General features: G+C 56.7%; 1 protein-coding gene across 1 annotated transcript; it reads left to right on the top strand.

Moving 5' to 3' along the window:
• Positions 1–9,615: 9,615 nt before the first annotated feature.
• AGPAT2 (1-acylglycerol-3-phosphate O-acyltransferase 2) lies at positions 9,616–17,693 on the top strand. The gene is made up of 6 exons (XM_040082954.2): positions 9,616–9,854; positions 12,989–13,122; positions 13,560–13,735; positions 13,902–13,997; positions 15,509–15,581; positions 16,029–17,693. Exons 1-6 carry the CDS (start codon positions 9,667–9,669, stop codon positions 16,178–16,180), a joined length of 819 nt encoding a protein of 272 aa, XP_039938888.1. The 5' UTR covers positions 9,616–9,666; the 3' UTR covers positions 16,181–17,693.
• Positions 17,694–18,056: the final 363 nt, after the last annotated feature.

The following is an 18,056-nucleotide window of genomic DNA, read 5'->3' as shown; positions in this document are numbered from 1 at the left end:
AGGCCAGGGACAGCCCCGTCCAGGGGGATCCCATGTGCACGGGGGACAGAGAGCAAGGAATATGATGGGAAATGATCTGGGAGACTCAGTCACGAGGTCATTGTTCAGATAATTCCTTGCTTGCTATCAGCAAATCTTCAGATTATCCATTTGCCCCCTTTTCATGGTTCAGGTTGCTCCTTCCTTTTGAATTTGGCTCAAAATGACCTTTGAAAACAAGCTGGTGACTTCGAGCCCAGATCCCTGCTCAGTGTGAGTGCCAAGCACCGAGTAATCAGGGCCTAATGAGCAAAAGCCTTTGCTGGACTAATCCGAATAGCGGTGATGAATGAGGAGCATCACACAAAAGTGACTGAAACCTCCCAAACCCTGCAGCGTGTTTGCTGCTGCTTTTACCCCCGAGGAGGTCCCTGCTGCTCCAGTGCTGTGCCCTGACCTCTGTGTGGGCTGGGCTGACACTGCCCACGGCGCTGCTGCGGTGACTGGGACGATGAACGTCGCCTCCGCCACCCACAGCCCCCAGCCAGGCAGGTTTTACCATCCCACTGAAGCCAGGATTCTTATTTTTGGTGTTAATTAGGACAGGAAAAAAAGAAGAGCCTCTGAGATGTATTTTTGGTGGTGGGGTTGGTAATTTGGGAAACATCAGAGACAGGAAGGTGCATTGCTGGATGCATTCCATGCTCCCTGCTCACCCTGCTCCTGCAGCTCCTTGTGACTTGAACCCGGATTTTGGAGGCCAAGATGGGGGGAAGAATCCTCCATGGAGATGGGAAATGACACACCTGGGCCAAGGCTGAGGGTGGCTTGAAATCCACAGAACTCTGCTGTGGAGCTCTGCAAAATTCAGGGGTGGACTGTCCGGCCAATCTAATTAGGAACGAGCAGACCATCCCAAGCTGTAATACGCCAAGTAGCTAAGTGATTAGTATTGATTGTTAGAATGCCTAATGAGCAGTTATCACTGAATGATTAATTAATCCAGTCAAAAGAGTAATAAAAATTCTGCAGGTGTGATGATCCCTTACATTCCATGCGAAGGGAAGCGAGATCTCTCCCCACGGTGCCCATCTCCTGTTTCTATCCCAGGCACCTGGCACCAGGGGTGCACTCCCTGGGCTGCTGCCCCTGTGCAAGGGATCTCTCCACTGCCCAAAATTCCCCTGGCACTGCCAGGATAGGCTCAAGCATCAGGCAGGCACCCAGAGCTGTGTAGCTGGAAGGTGAGGAAAATGGTCCTGCAGGCGCTGTCAGCATCCAGAAGATGCCGGGATCAGTCGATGCTCATCTCCTCCCTGGGAATTCTTTCACTCACTGCCTTGATTAAGTCGCTTCAGTTTCTCCTGGCCAAAGCCCTGTTAATCCCAGCTAAGCCCGCGGCGTGCCGCACGCTGGCCTGTGATCATTTCCCTGCCAGGCGGTGGCTCTGCGGGCACGGCCCCAAGAGCACGGTGCCCTCGGGACACGGGAGCTCGCAGGGCAGCCACAGCCCTGGAGCGCCATTTGCTGGCCCGTAATATTTACCTGACTGAATGATAGTGAGTGCATGGTCTCCAGCCAGAGCTAACAGCAGTGCAGAGCAGCCCTGACTCGTGAGCAGGGAGCACCCATCCCCTCGTCCCCTCCAGAGCACCCCGTGCTGCCCACCTTCCTCTGGGTGGGATGTCAGAGTTGGGTGACAGCAGGGGACAGCCCAATGCCATCACCCGCAGTGCCCAGAGCTGCTGCTCGGCAGTGGGGTGCAGGACCCCGAACCAAAATAGGGGCTCACGCTCACCCCCCTCTCCTCTGCCATCAGGATCAGCCCCACGGACACAAATCAGAGGGATTTCTGCCCCGGGTGGGCTGCGATGGCACCCGGCATTCCCAGGCAGTGCCGCAGCTCCGGAGATGATGGATCCAGGCTTTAATGCTCTTTTCTGTGCATCTTTGAAGGATTTGAGGCTGATCGCCCGCGCTTCCTGCGTGGCATCCACAGCTGGCTCTGCACAGCCCATCAGCTGCCTCTGCTGCCTGCCGGGCCCTGCCGGGCTGAGCGCAGCGGTTATAATTAGAAATGCTAATCAGCTCTTGTGTTTCTGGCTTGACAGTCCTGCCACCCCCAGCACAGTCTTCCCTCCAATCTGTCCTGTGCTCGCCCCCTCCGCTTCCTCTCCAAATCCCCGCTACTTGTAATTAAGCACTACGAAGTTTGGGGGGGGTTGAATGGGCGTGCTGGGGCTCGTTGGATGCTTTGGGTCAGGATTGCAGCCCCCACAGAGCTCCTGGCTTGCTGGGAACAGTTTGGGGGTCTCACCCTTCGCTCACCACCATCCCCTTGGGCTGGGGACACACCAGGGCTGTCCCTGGGCCTGAACTGTGAGGTGGAAGAGAGGGAAGCTCCAGGGCTCTGCAGGCAGTGCTGGGGTTAAAGGCAAAGGGTGGTGGCTGTGGCTGGGAGCCCTGCGGTGCTGGCTCTGGAAGGGGAGCTTCTCTCCTTGGGACTTCCATCATGTGCCAACCGTGGGCGCTTCCCCGCCAAGGAGAAAAGGGAGCTTGCAAATGAGCTCGGAGAAGGGGGCTGAGCAAGCACAGCCCTGCACTGGCCTAGATTATGGAGTTATTCATCATCAGGTCTTGTTCTGGGAGACACAGCCCCAGGGATTCCTCCCTCAGCAGTGCCCACGGACAGCCCCTGGCAGCCCCCAGCCCCTCCACACGAGACCCAGGGCATGGCTTTCAGCCTGGGCTCCCAAAGTCAGGCTTGGCCAGGGAGACATTCCTTGGAGCAGGCACGGGGCTCAGCTGGCCTCAGAAGAGACAGAGGTGCACAGCTGGGACAAGCAGCTCTGGACACAGCTTTTAAGTCAACCTTCACCCTCCAGGCTCTCCGTTTATCAGCTTCGGTGAGGAGAGAGGCTGCACTTTGGAGGGTTGAGGTGCAGGTTTCCAAGACGGCAGTGGCTGTCTGAGCAAAGGAGAACCTACCCCCTCACCTCCTCTGCTCAGGGACCTCACGCTTCACCTGGGACACATCTGCTCACTGCAGCATCTCCCAGCATGTGAATCAACAAAGGGCTCTCCCTCCTCAGCACGACTTCTCCTGGAGAAAGGGAAATAAGAGAAACAAGGAGGTATCGCAAAAAGAGCGCGGGAGGGACGGGCCATGGTGGCTTCCATGATGATGCACTTGTGAAAAGGCACCAGCAGCACAGCAGCTGACTGGGAAAGCTCTGGGGAGAAGTCAGATTGGATTTGTCATGACTAATTGCCTCCCTCCAGCACTGTGGTCCAGCTTTCATGCATGGCATGAGCAGGGTCCCAAGCATCCAGGAATTAATGAGGGTCTGACCCTGCCTGCTCAGCCACTTGAGTTTTGCCAGTGCAGACAGCTGGCTTAAGAGGCCCTTTTATCCTTTACATATCAGATCAATTTGGATAGTTATAATCTAGTTCTGGTGAAAGCTCAGAGCAGACTTTATTGCCCAACCAGCTCAAAGAGGAAAAAAGCAAGCAAGAGGGAGAGGTCATGCTGAACTATTGATTGTGCTGCTTCCAGATTGGCCTCAGCAGAGAGCTCACCCGGGACAGTTTGTCTCTATCTCCTGTTAATGTTGCTCCATTGATCTCCTGTGACAGGCGGCAACTACAAGATTTTTGGGTTGGAGTCATTAAGAGGCATTAATCAATAAGAGAGGAAACAGAGAAAGAGCAACTGTTTGTTTCATGCAGACATATTCCCCGTGTGGATTTTAGCCCGCTGAGGTGCACGTGGTTTATTTCCAGGGAGGTGTGCCAGGAAAAGAATTCACCTTGTGCTGGACTCCGGCACTTGGAGGAGATCCTGAGCCAGTTGCAACACACTGGCAGCTCCAGCAGGGCTGTGCAATGAGAGGGCAGTACCTGGGGAGTTTGTGGCATCCAATTCCAGGTATCCTAGCATCCTGCCCAGCAATTGCCCAGCCCCTCTGTTCCCACACAGCCACCTCAGGGAGAGATGCCTACTGATTTCACATGCCCAAAGACCTGGGTGTTGGTTTCACGTTGTGCTTCTACTAAACAAAGCTGCTGCCTGGCCGTGGCGCAGCCAATCCCAGCAGCCTGTTCCGGGATCCAGCCCTGTGTGAGCTCAGCCACAGCCCAAATTCATTCCTGTGGCAAGACTGGAGTTGTTCACAAGAAAAACGGTCTTTGTGCTGAAAGCACCCCAGGCTGCTCCGCTCCCTCCCGCCCTGCCCAACGGTGTCAGTACATTTCCACGGCTCCATGGTGGCAACACGCCTTTTTCTTCTCCAGCAGCTCCTGTGCTCAGCCCCAGCAAGTGTCTGTGAGGTGCTGGAGCCCATTTTCCCTTGGAGACGCAGAGAAGGGGGCAGGAGACCAGCTCAGGAGCAGGAGCACGGGATCATCTTCAAAGGTCCTGGTCCTGGGACCAGCAGAGCAGCCAGCGGCCTTGGGGTGACCTGGGGCTGGGGCGGTGCTGCAGCTGCCCACGGCTGAGCTCAGCTCCAGGAGCAGCCCCATGACACAGAAGTGACATTTCATTGTGCACCTGGACTTAGCCCAAAGGCCCTTTAGCCCTGCTGCGCACCACAGAGCTGGCACACCCTGTGGCACAGTGCTGGCAGGTCTGGCAATCTGGGAATGCCGCAACGGGGCCTGCACCCAGAACGTGCCATGGGATACTTCAGAGGAAGGGAAACGTCCCTCAGGAGGCAGGGATGGAAATCAGCATCCCTTTCTGGGCACACCTTGCCTCGACTCCCAGAGCACCCGTGTCCCACTTTGCAGTGGTCATACTGCAGACCCCAGGGAAACAGGATCTTCCCAGTTCCTGTAACTACAGCCACACATCCACAGCACAGGGATCAAGGGCTGCAGGAGAGGAGGGGGTGAGACTGCCGGCTCAGGTTGCACAGGTGGGGCACACACAGCCCATAAACACCTGGCAGTCCAACCCTGGAGGCACACCCAGAGCTCAGCACGGCTGGCTGAATCCAGACTAGGTGGGAATCCAGACTCGTTATGGGAGTCCAGACCAGATGGACTCTTTATGGGAACCCAGCCCAGCTGGGACACATTATGCTGATGATGAGCAGGGGCCCCCTGAGCTGAGCATCTCTGATGTGGGGGATGCAACAAACTCCTCTCTAGTCCCAGGCTGTCCACCAAGAGAAGCCCATGGCTCACAGCTCTGCCTTCCCTGCTCAGTCCATCAGTCTCCAGGTCAACCACCCAGCCCCTTCCACCCACACAAAATCCATCAGAAACAATTTGATTTCCTTTATTTACACATGACATTTGGGAGAAAGCCTAATCGTATTGCAGCTTGGAAAAAAAAAAAAAAGTGATTCCAATTTTACATCCTTGTGCCTGAAAGAGCTCGAGAGCTGCAGCCAGACAAGGTGTCCTGTACAGGGCACACTCTCATTTCCGAGCAGAGAACGTGAGGTGCAGGGGGATTTCCAGCCTGTGGTTACAAATGTAAATGCAACAGTAAGATCTGTAAGTCTCGTGCTTTTGCTACCTCCCATTTTTGGCAAAGTCTACCAGAGGTAAAAAAATAAAAGCCAGTGCTGGGAGGTTTGGTGGTGTGTGAACCCCAGCTGCAATCCTCGCCCGATGAGCTCTGGCTCTGCTAACACCAATCTTCATCCTCACTGGTAGCCCTGGCGCTCTGTGGGCTGCTGCTGTGGCGTTGTTCAGTGGATCAGCATCCTGCCTTGTGTCCTGAACGGATTTAAATCCACACCTGGCTGGCATGAACGGCCCAGCAGGTGATGTCTTACGTTTTCAACAGTGTTACTTGTAGGTGAGTAAAGGTTATAGGAAGGAAGTTTCAGATTATTTAACAGCCTTTTAAAACATGTTTCTGTCTTAATTGCCTGCTCCCAGAGCCAAAGTCCCTTGGGCTCTTTGCCTTTCCAGTGGCCAGGGGAGGCTGTGCCTGCCGAAGCTCGGGCAGTTTAGCAATCTCATGCTTCTGGTTCTTGTGCAAGGCTCCGTTGCGAGCGGGGAACTGCAGCGCTCACATTGAAACCACGCTGAGTCACCAGCCGGTTCCTCCCTGAGTGTTTACTCTGCTGTCACCAGAGCGCTGACGTGTGATTACCGAGGAGCCCAGCAACCACAGGGAGCGTGGCCATGGAGCAGCAGGAGCCAGCATGGAGGCTGAGGGTCAGGCTGAAGCTCTGGCCCCGTGACTGTGGGCTCATCTTGAGCTTCCCTGATGCCCACACAAGGAGCAGCAGGAAAATTTCACCTCCCGTGTGCCCTTTTACGCGACAAGGAAATGAGCTTCACCCACATCCTTTGCACAAACTGCTCTTAGCAGCATCCTCGCCAAGCAGACTGTGGTGTTCCCGACCAGGGCAAACCTCTTCGCTGTCTTTGCCAGGGCAACACTTCCAGGAAAATTGATGCCAGCCAGTGATGTCAGCCCTTGGGGCAGCCTTGCTTATGGATGCAAACAAGGTCCAGGTTCCCAGCCTGCAGCCCTGCGCGTGTGGGAGTGTTACACAGGGTAAAAACGTCAGTGCTGTGATGTTGGGCTGTCCTGTGTACCCTGAGCTACACGGGGGTGAAACACAGTGACACCAGACTCTGACACATCTCCCACAGCCAGCGGGTGATTCAGACAGGTGAAGAGGGCAGAAGATAGGTCAGTGGATGGATGGATGGATGGATGGATGGATGGATGGATGGATGGATGGATGGATGGACTGGCTGACAGAGGTCTGGAAGGAGTTATAGCAGATGTGTGGATCACCTCACTGTCCCCAAGCCCCTGACAGTGGAGGCTGCTGTGCAGCACCCAGCACGAGGGGTTGGTGCTGAGGAGTTTGCAGAGCCCACAGCTTCGTGCTGTCAGCCCTTCCTGTGAGGGCTCCCAGCCTCACACACGCATGCCACAGAAAGGCCACGAACCAGGATGATTGGCCGGTTGCTTCCTCCTCCCCCCTATTTTAATGTCACCAAACCCAGCTGCTGCTTTCAACACACAGCCCTTGGCAGGAGGCAAAGGGAAGCAGGCCGATGAGCTGCCAGAGGCGCCGTGGGAGGCCAAGGACAGAGGCAGGGTGAGGCAGCACGAGTGAGATTCTCCACAAATCCAGCCTTCCTTCGGCACAGCCGGCATCTCCAGGGGGTCCCGCAGAGCACCCAGCCAGCCAGCCTCAAGCCTCCTGCTGCTCTACAACCTGCACAGCCAGGAGACAGACACGTTCCTCCTTCCTTCCTACCCCTCCGAGCATTTTCCCTCTCTTCCCTTCTCCATATGTGGGAGATATTCTCTCTGGCTCTATTTCTTTTCCAGTCAGGAGCTAGTCATCCACAGGGAGGTCACATGCTGTTGCCAAGGGAAGCAATAAATTTAGGCAAATAAAAGATAAAAGAACACAGCCAGATTATTCTAAGATAAGGATAATGCTTTGGGCTTCATGGTTCTTCTTGGACCCAGGCACAGAAATCCCACCAGCAGTGATTCTGCGTGGACCCTTCTGCGTGGCACTTGATGGGTTCTTGCTCTTGCCAGGGATTCTGGGCCCCGCTCAGCTACACTGCCTGCAGGGTACCCTTCTACCATGTTTCAATAATCCAGTCAGTAGTTTAAAGGTGCAAAACACACAGCACAGTCTAGCGAACCAGGGGTTTTTGAGAATTTGGGACTGCTTCATCCTGGCAGCTGAAGCTCGGGAGGACAGGGATGGGGTCACCTTTGCCCCGAAATGGCCATGTTCCTGGGTGATGAGGTGATCCCTGTGTTCCACAGCGGGCAGAGGCTCTCGGGCCTCCTCCATCAGGCAGTTTGTTATGAAAATGTTAACGCACAGGCTGTCGTCATCTGGCAGCACCACCGCCTGCCTTATGAAATAACTCAGCGTGACAGCTCTGCTTGCTCGCAGGCAGGCCCATGTCTGGCTTCTAATCTGGCATCAGAAAGCGCTCCCCTTCCTTGAGCTCCAGACTAATATTAAATGTTTCATTTGCATTACTCCAGATAACGCGCTGCAGAGCGTGGGGAGAAGGGGATGGCAGCCAAGCTCCTCCAGGAGCCCACACGTGGAGCATTGCACCAACCCCGCCATGCCGGATCCGCTCACTCCGCTTGCCGCCGGCACCGCGGCCCTGCCGGAATTTTACATTTCAGATTCCCAACGTCAGCCAGCGTTTATGAGCTCCGCGGATCGGCCCGCGCGACGCCCCGGTGACAGATCACCCGGGACTTTCTTTCCGTGTCAACAAAAGCGAAAAGTCATGAGGATAACGCAGAATCGCTCCGGGCCCAGCGTCTGCTCAGGTCTCGGTGGCTTCCCAAGCATATGTTGGCTGGCACGGCGCTGGAGCCAGGCTCCCTGAACAGCCCACACGACACAGGCAGCGGGGATTAATCTAATGCTGTGTGGACATGATAATACAATAAGGGCTCTTTGTGGCATTAGCTGCAATCATGAGACCAGCTCTGAGATGTCATTGCCTGGCAGCTGTAGGGAGTGGCGGCCAGGAGCTCTCCGTAGAGAAGGAGCTTGTCTCCTGATCCCATCCCTAAAGCTGCTGCGGGGCAGGGAAAGTGCAGTGAGCCCTCTCTTTTCTGGCAACAGCTCACCTGGGAACAGCACGCAACCTCTGTTGGTGAATCCAAGGACAGCTGAGGGAACAACGGTTATTTTACCAGGGTTAACACTTTTCCTTGATTTTTCCAGGAGCTGCAAAGCTGTGGATGCCAAGGGGATGCTCAGAACCACAGGGTCACATGTTACCCCAGCGGAGTCTCCATGGAGACTCGCGGGACTTGGGTTTCGATATAAAAAGTGTTGCAAAACCAGCCGAGGTCAATGAATGGTTTGTGTTGGTTCCAGCTGACACTTTCATCTCCTGTATCAGCTTTGTACCCACAGAGCTACAGGGACTGATCCTATCCCAACCCCAGCACCAGCAAGGGAAAGCTCCATCCTGCTCAGCACGTTTGTGCTGCTGGAAAACCAGCATCAAGCACCAGCGGAGAAGGTGGGCGAGAGTCCATGAGGGTCCCCAAACCTCACACGGTTCCCTGAGGGACACAAACTCCCTCGTGGCATGGAGGACCCCAAAGCCTTTCCACGGCACCACACAGGCAGTGAAAATTCCCCATGTGGCACCATGAGGATCCCAAAGGCACACAGGGCTCCATGAGTGGACCAAACTCCCCACAGGGTTCCATGAAGGGACAAAATTCCCAGAGGGCTCCATGAGGGTCCCAAATGCCCACAGGGGTCCGTGAGAGAACAAAAACGTCCCCAGGGCTCCAAGGCGGGGAGGGGGGCAGGTCCTAAACTCCACATGGTTGCACGAGGGTCCCAAACTTCCACAGGGGCTCCATGAGGGTCCCAAATTCCACAGCCCTCGACGAGGGTCCCAAACCCCTACAGCGCTCCACGAGGCGACCGAACCCCCATATTGGGTCCGTGAGGGAACCAAACCCCCACAACGCTTCACGAGGGGAACCAACGTCCTTCCTCCGCTCGCCACGGCCACCCGGGCCGGCCCTGCCGCCTGAGGAATCCCCGCTCCGCAGGGAACATTCCCCGGGCCCGTCCCGCCCCGCTGAGGGAGCGGCGGGGCGGGCCGGGCCGCCCACATAAGGCGGGCTCAGCGCGGGCTCTCCGGGGGGAAAGGCGGCAGCGAGCGGCTGGCCCGGGTGGAGCCGTCATGGAGCTGGGGTGGCTGTTATGGGGCACGGCCGTGCTGCTGCTGCTCCACGTCCTCATGGAGCTCAGCCCCACCGTCAACTTCGCGCTGCGCATCGGCTTCTACTGCCTGCTGTGCCTGCTGTCCTCGGCGCTGGCGGCCGTCGCCTGCCTGCTGATCAACGGCGGCCGCACCGTCAAGAACATGAGGTGAGGGGGCGCCGCGGGGATCGGGCGCCGGGGACAGCGCTGTCACCCCCCCGCCGCTGCCCGCAGCCCCTGGGCTGGTGGCGGCGGCCTCTGTCACATCGGTGGCAGCGCAGCCCCGGGGGTCTCCTCCAGGCTCAGGGGGGGCTGTCCTGGCCCGTGGCAGAGCCCTCGGCAAGCCGCGCTTGGGGATGAAACGCCTGGAATGTGGCGATGGTGGCTTTTTTTTGGGGGGGGTGGGGGGAAAGCTGCAGGAGGACAGTGTTTGTTGAGAGTGGCACAGCGCTGGAGCAGGCTGCCCAAGGAGTGTGAGGAACTACCTGTCTGGAGGCATTCCAAACACGCCTGTGTCACTGGGTGACCCTGCCTTGGCAGATGTAGCTGATCTCTGGAAGGTCCCTTTTGAGCCTAGCAGTCGGCTGGTTGTGTTTGGAGTGTTTCCTGCCCCAGGAGCAGAGGCTGGCAGGCTGTGTGCCATGTGCTGCCGGGGCACAGCTCTCCTGCAGCTGCTGTCCGGCCCTGTGTCCCCTGACAGGACATCAGTGGCAAGGGCCAAGGGGCCGCTGTCACCCAGCACCTCCTCTCCGTGCCAAGGTACATTCTAAGGGCAGAGCTGGCACTTCTGCCGGCAGCACAGGACAGCTCACTTCCTGGTTTTGCTCTTCCCTAGGCAGCTTTTTACCTGTGCTGGCCGTGTTATATGGATGCAGGAGGAAGGAAAGGCTTTAGGATCAAAGGTTGGCAGCATCTCAGCAGGTGGAGCTGGACTTTGCTTTGCAGTGTGGCTTTCACACGTAGGACACAGGGCGGAAGGAGTGGGCACAGGGCACTGATGTGCTGCCTTGAGGGCTGTGCCCTGCCCATCCCAGCTGGTGCCGTGGCCCCAGGCAGTCTGCTCTTCGATCTCCAGCCTGGATCTCTCTCCGGCTTTGGTTGCCTTGGTTCACTCAGGAGCAGCTTTCCAATGCCCAGCCAGCTCTGCAGCTGGGAGAATTGATGATGTCAGTGATGGAGACACTGTCTTTTTATTTCCCCCCCCAAAAAAATAAACCCTCTAAATTTTCTGTAAACTTCAAGGAATTATTTGGGAACAAGAACTTGCATTGGATAACTCCTCGTGTTGAAACCCAGGGCTGAATTTTGGCCAGAACTGCCTTTTTCCTGTAACTGTTGTCGGGCCTGTTGTTTCCATGTAGTGGCACTGGCTGAAGATCCTGGTGGATGTATCCCAGCCCTTGGGACGTCCATGGCTGAGGCGATCCAGTGCGTTCCTTATTTCTCCAATATCCCAGGCTGCTTATTCCAGCTTGGGAAAGGGGGCTGGAGCAGAGCATGTGCTGGTGGACAGACAGTGATAATGGTGTTGTTGCCTGGCGCAGAACACCCCGTTCTCGCTGTGCTGCTGGCTCCAGTGTCAAGCTGGTGTGACTTGGAAGAGGTTACCCAGGGTGTCTGATAGAGATAGAACTGTTTATTTGCGGTAAAACATCTTGCAAGAGCTTCTAATCTGGTGAGCAGACTTCAGCAGTCCTTGAAAATCAGAGTATCCTAAACAAGCCTCTGTGACTGGCTGTGGAGGGGAGCACGTGAATCTGGGGGCTGCTGGCTTTCCTACTCACACTGTTAGGGATGCACTGAAAAGTCCCATCCCCGGTTATTTTTGTGTTCCTTGTGTCTGGCAATAAGTGCACTGGTTTTGCGGATCTCTGCTCGGGTTGTTGATTCCAGCTAAGCCGCTTTTCGGGTCGGAGGGGACTCAGATCCATCCTTTAACCCTGTGGGTGATGTGGCCAGCCCAGCAGGGCTGCTGGTCACCCCATTCTCCTTTGCCTGCTCTGAGCTCTGCCCCTTTGCCTCTTTCAGCGTCTCACACCACATCTTGTGCAAGGAAAGTCTGTCCCCGGGCTGGCAGGAGGAAGCTGGATGGTTGCTCTTGAGTAATGTGTAACCAGCCTCTCCCAGCAGCCACCGAGCACTGTGACTTCCAGAGCGGTGACCTCTTTTTTGGTTGGCAGTCAGAAGGGAGGAGAAGTGTGATTTAGGTCACCCCGGTGGCCTGGCATCCCCTGTGACCTCACTGGTTGGTGTCACCCTGCCCCTTCTCACCTGTAACCCCGTCTCTTCACCTGGACTGCACCCCTGTAACCTTGGAGCGGGCTGTGGAGCCCGGGAGCTCTGCGTTCCACACACCTCCCTGTGTCCTTTGCCTAGGTGTGGCTCTTTGCAGCAAGTTGAAATGAGGACTGATAGCAGTGTCACCTCGGGGCAGCGGCCTGGCCTGAGCTCCGGTGTCACAGCCAGCTGGGGTGGCCTTTGTGGGGGGACACCCCACGGAGATGTGAACCCTGCTGTGGGTAGGAGCAAGCTGGGAGAAGTCCTGTGGCTCAAGAGTTTATGGAGACTTTTGGAGAGCAGATTCTAGGAGCTGCTGCCAGGCCAGGATGAGGTGCTGTCCAGGTGCTCACCTCCCACCTGAGTGGGACAAGGATGCTTCTCAGGGGGATGGTGCTGCACGGTTCCCCAGCTGGACCCTTTGGAGGGGACAAAGCTGACACTGTCCCTCAGTCTCCTGCTGCAGGAAGGAAAGTTCCATCCCCTGTCTGCCAGGGAGGAGGTGGTCCTGAGGCAGGACATCCAGGTGCTTGCTGCGGAGCAGGTCAGCTCTGGAATCAGCTCCAAGGGAGAGCAGAGCCAAGCTGGTGACCGTTCCTGGGAGCGTTGTTCACGTGCAGGCTCCTCCGCCACCTGTCCTGGGAAATGGCTGCTCCCTTGCCCAAAATAGCCCCTGTGTTCTGCCAGCTTCTGCCTGTGTCCTTTGGCCTAGCTGGAGAGTCCCCAGGTCAGGGGGTGGCACAGATGGGCCCTGCTCCCGTGGGCTGACAGGGGCATGGAAATGTGCTCCAGTGTTGGCATGGCTGAGAGGAGCTGCTGGAGTCTCCCAGCTAGGAGCTCTGTCAGACCTGTAGATCTACTGGGGAAGGGTAAAAGCTCGAGCATGGGTTTGCATGGGTGGACCACAGCATAAATAAGACTGGAGGTTCTCTGTCCTAGAGCTCTTCTTGTCTGCTCCCACCCCCACTGGGTATAGCAGCTCCTGCCCTCCCTGCCCTGCTGCTGACTGCTTTTCTCTTCTGCAGAATCATCAGAGCTTTTGTCAGGACCTTCAAGTATTTCTTTGGCCTGAGGTTTGAGGTGAAGGGACTGGAGAACTTCAAGGTGGAGGGCCCTGCTATCATTCTGTCCAACCATCAGAGCATCCTCGACATGATGGGTGAGGAGCTGGTGGGAGGGAAGAGAACATTTCTCCTGCTCACCCCTGGGAGAAGTCCTGCCTGTGCCTCCTGGACAAGCAGCCCCTGGTGCAGCTTCCCCATCAGCGCTGGTTGAGGGGAAGGTCTCCTGTCACTCTGAGCAATCCCACACCCGTGCAGCAGCCCAGGCAGTGCTGCCCTTGAGGTGCTGGCCCAGCACGTGTGCCAGTGGCCCTGCTGGACTCCCTGGGGCTGGGGAACGAGCTGCCTCTGGGGGAGTCCTGCTGCTACCCACAGCCACCCTGCCCCACCAGCTCTGCAGTGTGCCGAGCCTCCTGCTCTCAGAAGCCAGGAGAGAAGCAAGGCACCAGCCTGTCCCTGGTGCCCCTGTCCTTGTCCTACCTGCGTGCAGGCACGGGGGGTGACTGCTGGGTCTTGCCCTGTGCCATCCCATTAGGGCTGATGGAGATCCTGCCCGACAACTGTGTCCAGGTGGGCAAGAGAGAGCTGATGTACATGGGCAGCGTGGGGCTCATCACGTACCTCGGCGGCGTCATCTTCATCAACAGGAAGAGCACCAGCAGTGCCAAGATGGTGATGTCCGAGGTGGCCAAGACTATGGTGGCTGAGAACGTGAGTGTCACCGTGGAGCTGGGTGGGGTGGCATCAGGGGGTTGTGGTGCTCCTGGTGCTGGCTCCCCTGGAGTTCCTGCCACCTGCAGCTCTTGGCAGAGCTGGCTGGTGTCTCCCACCACTGCAAGTGGATTTCTGGAGCAGAGCCTCGTCTCTCCACGTGCAGGTGAAGGTGTGGGTATACCCAGAGGGCACGAGGAACTGCACTGGGGATTTGCTGCCGTTCAAGAAAGGAGCGTTTCACCTCGCTGTCCAGGCACAGGTAACGCTGCTTTGCCCCTGCATGGGAATCCTGAGTGCTTTTGTGGCAGCACTGCACACGGACCATGCAGTGTGTGGTTTGCTCTCAGATGAGCTGTGTTCCCAGGTAACACCTGCTCAGGTAAACCACTGGTGTCAGAAGTGCTGCCCAGCAGCAGCCAAGAGCCTTTTCCATCCCCTCTGGGAATGAGCTGACCCTGGGCATGAGTGGCTGGAGACGGTGGAGAATTGCCCTGTCCTCTCTCCTGCCTGCCCCAGTCCAGCTCCGCTCTGGAGGGAGGAGTGTGAGGGACAGGCACACTTGATCCCTATTTCCAAGCTTTCCTGGAAGCATGGCAAGGCAGTGCCTGTGCCCAGGGGATCCTGGGGGCATGGCTGCAGCCCAGAGCTCGCTCCTGGCAGGGAGCCCAGTGGATTCTTTCCCGGGGAAGCCCAAAGCTGTCGATTCATTCCTCAATCCCCCAGGTTGCAATAGTGTAGTGGTGATTCAGGATTGTTAATTCTTGTGCTTTAGAGCAACATCTGGGCTTGCTCTGTGTGAAAATAGCTGCTGCCTCCCTGGCAGCCTTATGGCAGATCTTGGTATGTCTTTTCTCTCAGAAATGACAGCATCCATGAGCTGGGGAGCAGGCAAACAGCTTCAGCCAGCCAGGGCCTTCTCAGGAGCAGGGTGCAGGGCTGTGTGCCAGAGACTGGGATGACTCGAGGCCTCAGGAGAAACTGGATTCCCCGGGAGAGGTGTTACAGCAGGGATTTTGGGAAAGGAAGAGATGCCAGCTCTCTGGCTGGGTTCCTTTGGCCAAGCCCAGGGTGTAGCCTGTGTTGTACCATCCCCATTCCTGCCTGAGTGATGCAGCCAAGGCAGAGCCTGGCAGCTGCTGGGAGGAAAGGATGACATGGAACTGGTCCCTGCCTCTGCTACACCCCCCTGAGTCACCAGCTGTAGATCCTGGCTGTGTTACTGGTGCTGGAACAACAGCTCTGCCTGTCCTCCTGGCCCTCTGTCTGTCTGAAGCTTCCCCAGGAGAAAATTACAACAACTGGTGACTCCTTTTCTTAGAAACTGAAAGCAGAGCAGCCACCCTGCCCCAGTCATGTGCCTGTACAGCAGGCAAGGCCTGTCAGAACAGGCAGCCTGCAAGTGTTTGATTGCAGGACAGAAAATACCTGGGGTTTGAAGCCTCACTTGGGTCAAGGAGCCCTAAAAGGCAGTGCTGAGCTGAGGCTGGAGTGGAACATGGCCCTTGTTCCTTGACTATATCTGTGCCTTGGGTTTTTGGGGAGTGGTTTTGATTCTGTTTGAGTGCTGATTTGTGCCTTGAGTTTTTGGGGAGTGGTTTTAATTCCGTTTGAGTGCTGATTGTCCCAGCCTTTCTTTGTGGGCCTGTGTGTGCCCTGTGTGTCCGAGAGCCAGGCCAGGTCAGCTCTGCTGTGTGGGATTTGCTGCCTGTCTCTGGCCTGCCCTGAGCTGCTGAAGTGCCAGTAACTCCTCTTTTTCCTCCCTTCCCCAAGGTCCCAGTGATCCCTGTGGTGTATTCCTCCTTCACCACCTTCTATAACCCAAAGACGAAGTTATTTACATCAGGTAACGGAGAGTCACTTGGAGACAGGGTTGCTGTTGTTCTGTGTGGAGATTTGGCTCACAAGGGTGTGGGAGGGAAGCAGAGCTGGGGTGAACAGGAGGAGCCCTGCTGGGAGATGTTTGGAGGCAGTTCAAAGCACTTGGCACCAGAGCCTGGGTGAACTCAGGAAAAGCTGTAATTAAATACACTGAGGGATGTTTTCATTAAAAATTGGTTACCACCCCCTGCTCTGGGCAGGCTCTGGCTGGGATGGCAGTTTGGGGCACAGGGGGATTACTCTGGGTAGCACAGCTCTTGGAGCTGGGATCTAACCCTGCCTGTGCTCCAGGGGTGGATGCCTGAAGCCCTGGAAGGGGTCGAGGGCCGTGCTGGGGCTGTCCAGCGTGGGGAGCAGAGAACAGAGCTCCTGTGGCGTGTGGGTTTCTCACAGGCTCCTCTCTTGTCCCCAGGCAAAATCAAGGTCGAGGTTCTGCCTCCGATCGAGACCAAAGGGATGACATCAGACGATGTCACCGACCTCACTGATAGATGCTTCAGCACCATGAGGGAGACCCTCTTCAGGCTGTCAGGCCGTCCAAGCAAGGCCAAGGACTCATCCTAGAGGCTTCTCCAGTCATGTCACCACGTGGTGGTGGCTGAAGGGACTTGTCTGTTTTTGCCAAATACTGAAGGAACTTCTCCTCTGCAGTGATTTCTAACTCTTGGGAGCACCACAGACTGGCACATACAGGGTGTCAAGCCAGCACTAAGGTTCCCCTTTGAGTGGATTTCTCTTCATTTTCTCACTTTGAAATTGTCTCCTTTTTCTGAATTTCTCAGGCATCAAATTTGTGCAACCAAAGGGCTCAATGACCAGAGAGGTGAGTACCCCCCAGCTCTTGCAGCTGGCTCGGGGTGACAGCAAAAACCTGCCTGGAGCCTGAGCTCTGCCTCGTGTGACTGTCCCTGCACCTGTGTTCCTGCAGGCTCAGCTCGTGCTGGCCTGGCCCTGTGATGTCCCAGGTGGGAACCACCAGGCAGCAGTCTGTATCAGCACAACCTTGATGCTCAAACGGGGCTGAGAACTGGGTGAAAATCCAGAGTTTTGGCTTTTTCGGCAGCGCTGGGAGTGTGGCGTCCTCCCCGGACAGCCCAGAGCACTCCCACCCGCCAGTGGGACATCCTCTTTGAGATGCCCTTGTGTCACAACAGCATCACGCTGGGAAACTGCTGCCAGCTCCGTGCCGTGGTGGTGGCTCAGCCTGGGCACAGCCCGCTGCCTGCAGTGCCCCTTATGGAGGCAAAGGGCTCTGTCGTGCTCCTTTTGTCACTTGTCATGGTCAGCGCTGGCCAAAAGATGGTGCCTGTCCCGCGTCTCTGCTGCTCTGCGAGGCGGAGCTGCCGCTCTCCAAGGCCTGTAAAACCCCTGCAGAGCCGCAGGGTGGGCGAGCTGCGGCCGGAACGGGGCTGGGAAGGCTTGCGAGGCTGCAGCTCCCTTTTTGGGGGGCTTAAACCCCTTTCCCAGACAGATAAAAAGGGGTTCCCCTCTGCTTTGGGGGTGATGGACCAACAGAGCTCCTGGATCCCTCCCCGGGAGCTGTGGAATGTTGATGCCCTCGGAGGCTGGGTCAGGCCCAGGGTTCCTGTAGCTTGAGCTCTGCTGTTCGTGGCACGGGGGGACCTTGGGATGAACCACCTGGGGCTGCTCAGGTAACCAGCACAGCCAGCTCCCGCAGCCTGCACTGTGTTTGTCTGGCGTTTTGGGGCGAAAGCCTCAGCTGGGGAAGGCAGGGAGCTCCATGGAAGGGGCAGCTGGTGCTGCCAGGGCCTTCATTGGAGAGGCCTTAGAGTACAGACTCAGGGGATGGGAAGGGTCGGGGTGGGAGGATGGGAACCAAACCAGCACTTTGTGAGAGCGGCAGATGAAGAGCTGTCATAGAGGGTCAACCCAGGAGGGCCTTGGGAGGGCTCCTGGGGAGGGGAACCGTGTCTGACCCTTCCTGGGAGGAGGGAGCAGTGCCTCTGTGTGCAGTTGTCTGCTGTTCACTTTTAATTGGGCTGAGAATGTTATGTGCTTTACAAAAAAATCAAGGAAAAAAAAAAAAGAGAGAAAGAAATTACACCTTTGGTTATTTAAATAAAGAAGCCTCTTGGTCTTGTGTGGGGGCTGAGGGAGGAGGATGTGGGGCACTAGCAGGGGGTGGGTTTGGTGATGGAGGGGCACGAGGACAGTGCCTATCACAGCCTCGCTGGTGAGGCACCATCCCAAGTGCAGGGCTCCTGGAGAGCAGAACAGGAGCTGCAGGGATGGGCACCAGCGTTGCGGGCACATGGGGCACCTGCCCCGTGCTGTGACACCTGGCTTGGGCCTGCAGGGACTTGTCCCCACCTTCTCCATGTGACAAAAAGTGCAGGGAGAGTGGAGAGGCAGCTGCCCTGCCTGAGCCAGGTCTGTGCTCCACAGGGCAGCCAGCCCTGTGTTCCCTGGGAGATGTTAT

The sequence above is a fragment of the Hirundo rustica genome, chromosome 20 (genome assembly GCF_015227805.2).
Source record: "Hirundo rustica isolate bHirRus1 chromosome 20, bHirRus1.pri.v3, whole genome shotgun sequence".
NCBI lineage: Eukaryota > Metazoa > Chordata > Aves > Passeriformes > Hirundinidae > Hirundo > Hirundo rustica.
The sequence above is the reverse complement of the archived record's forward strand: the minus strand, read 5'-3'. Positions and strand labels throughout refer to the sequence as shown.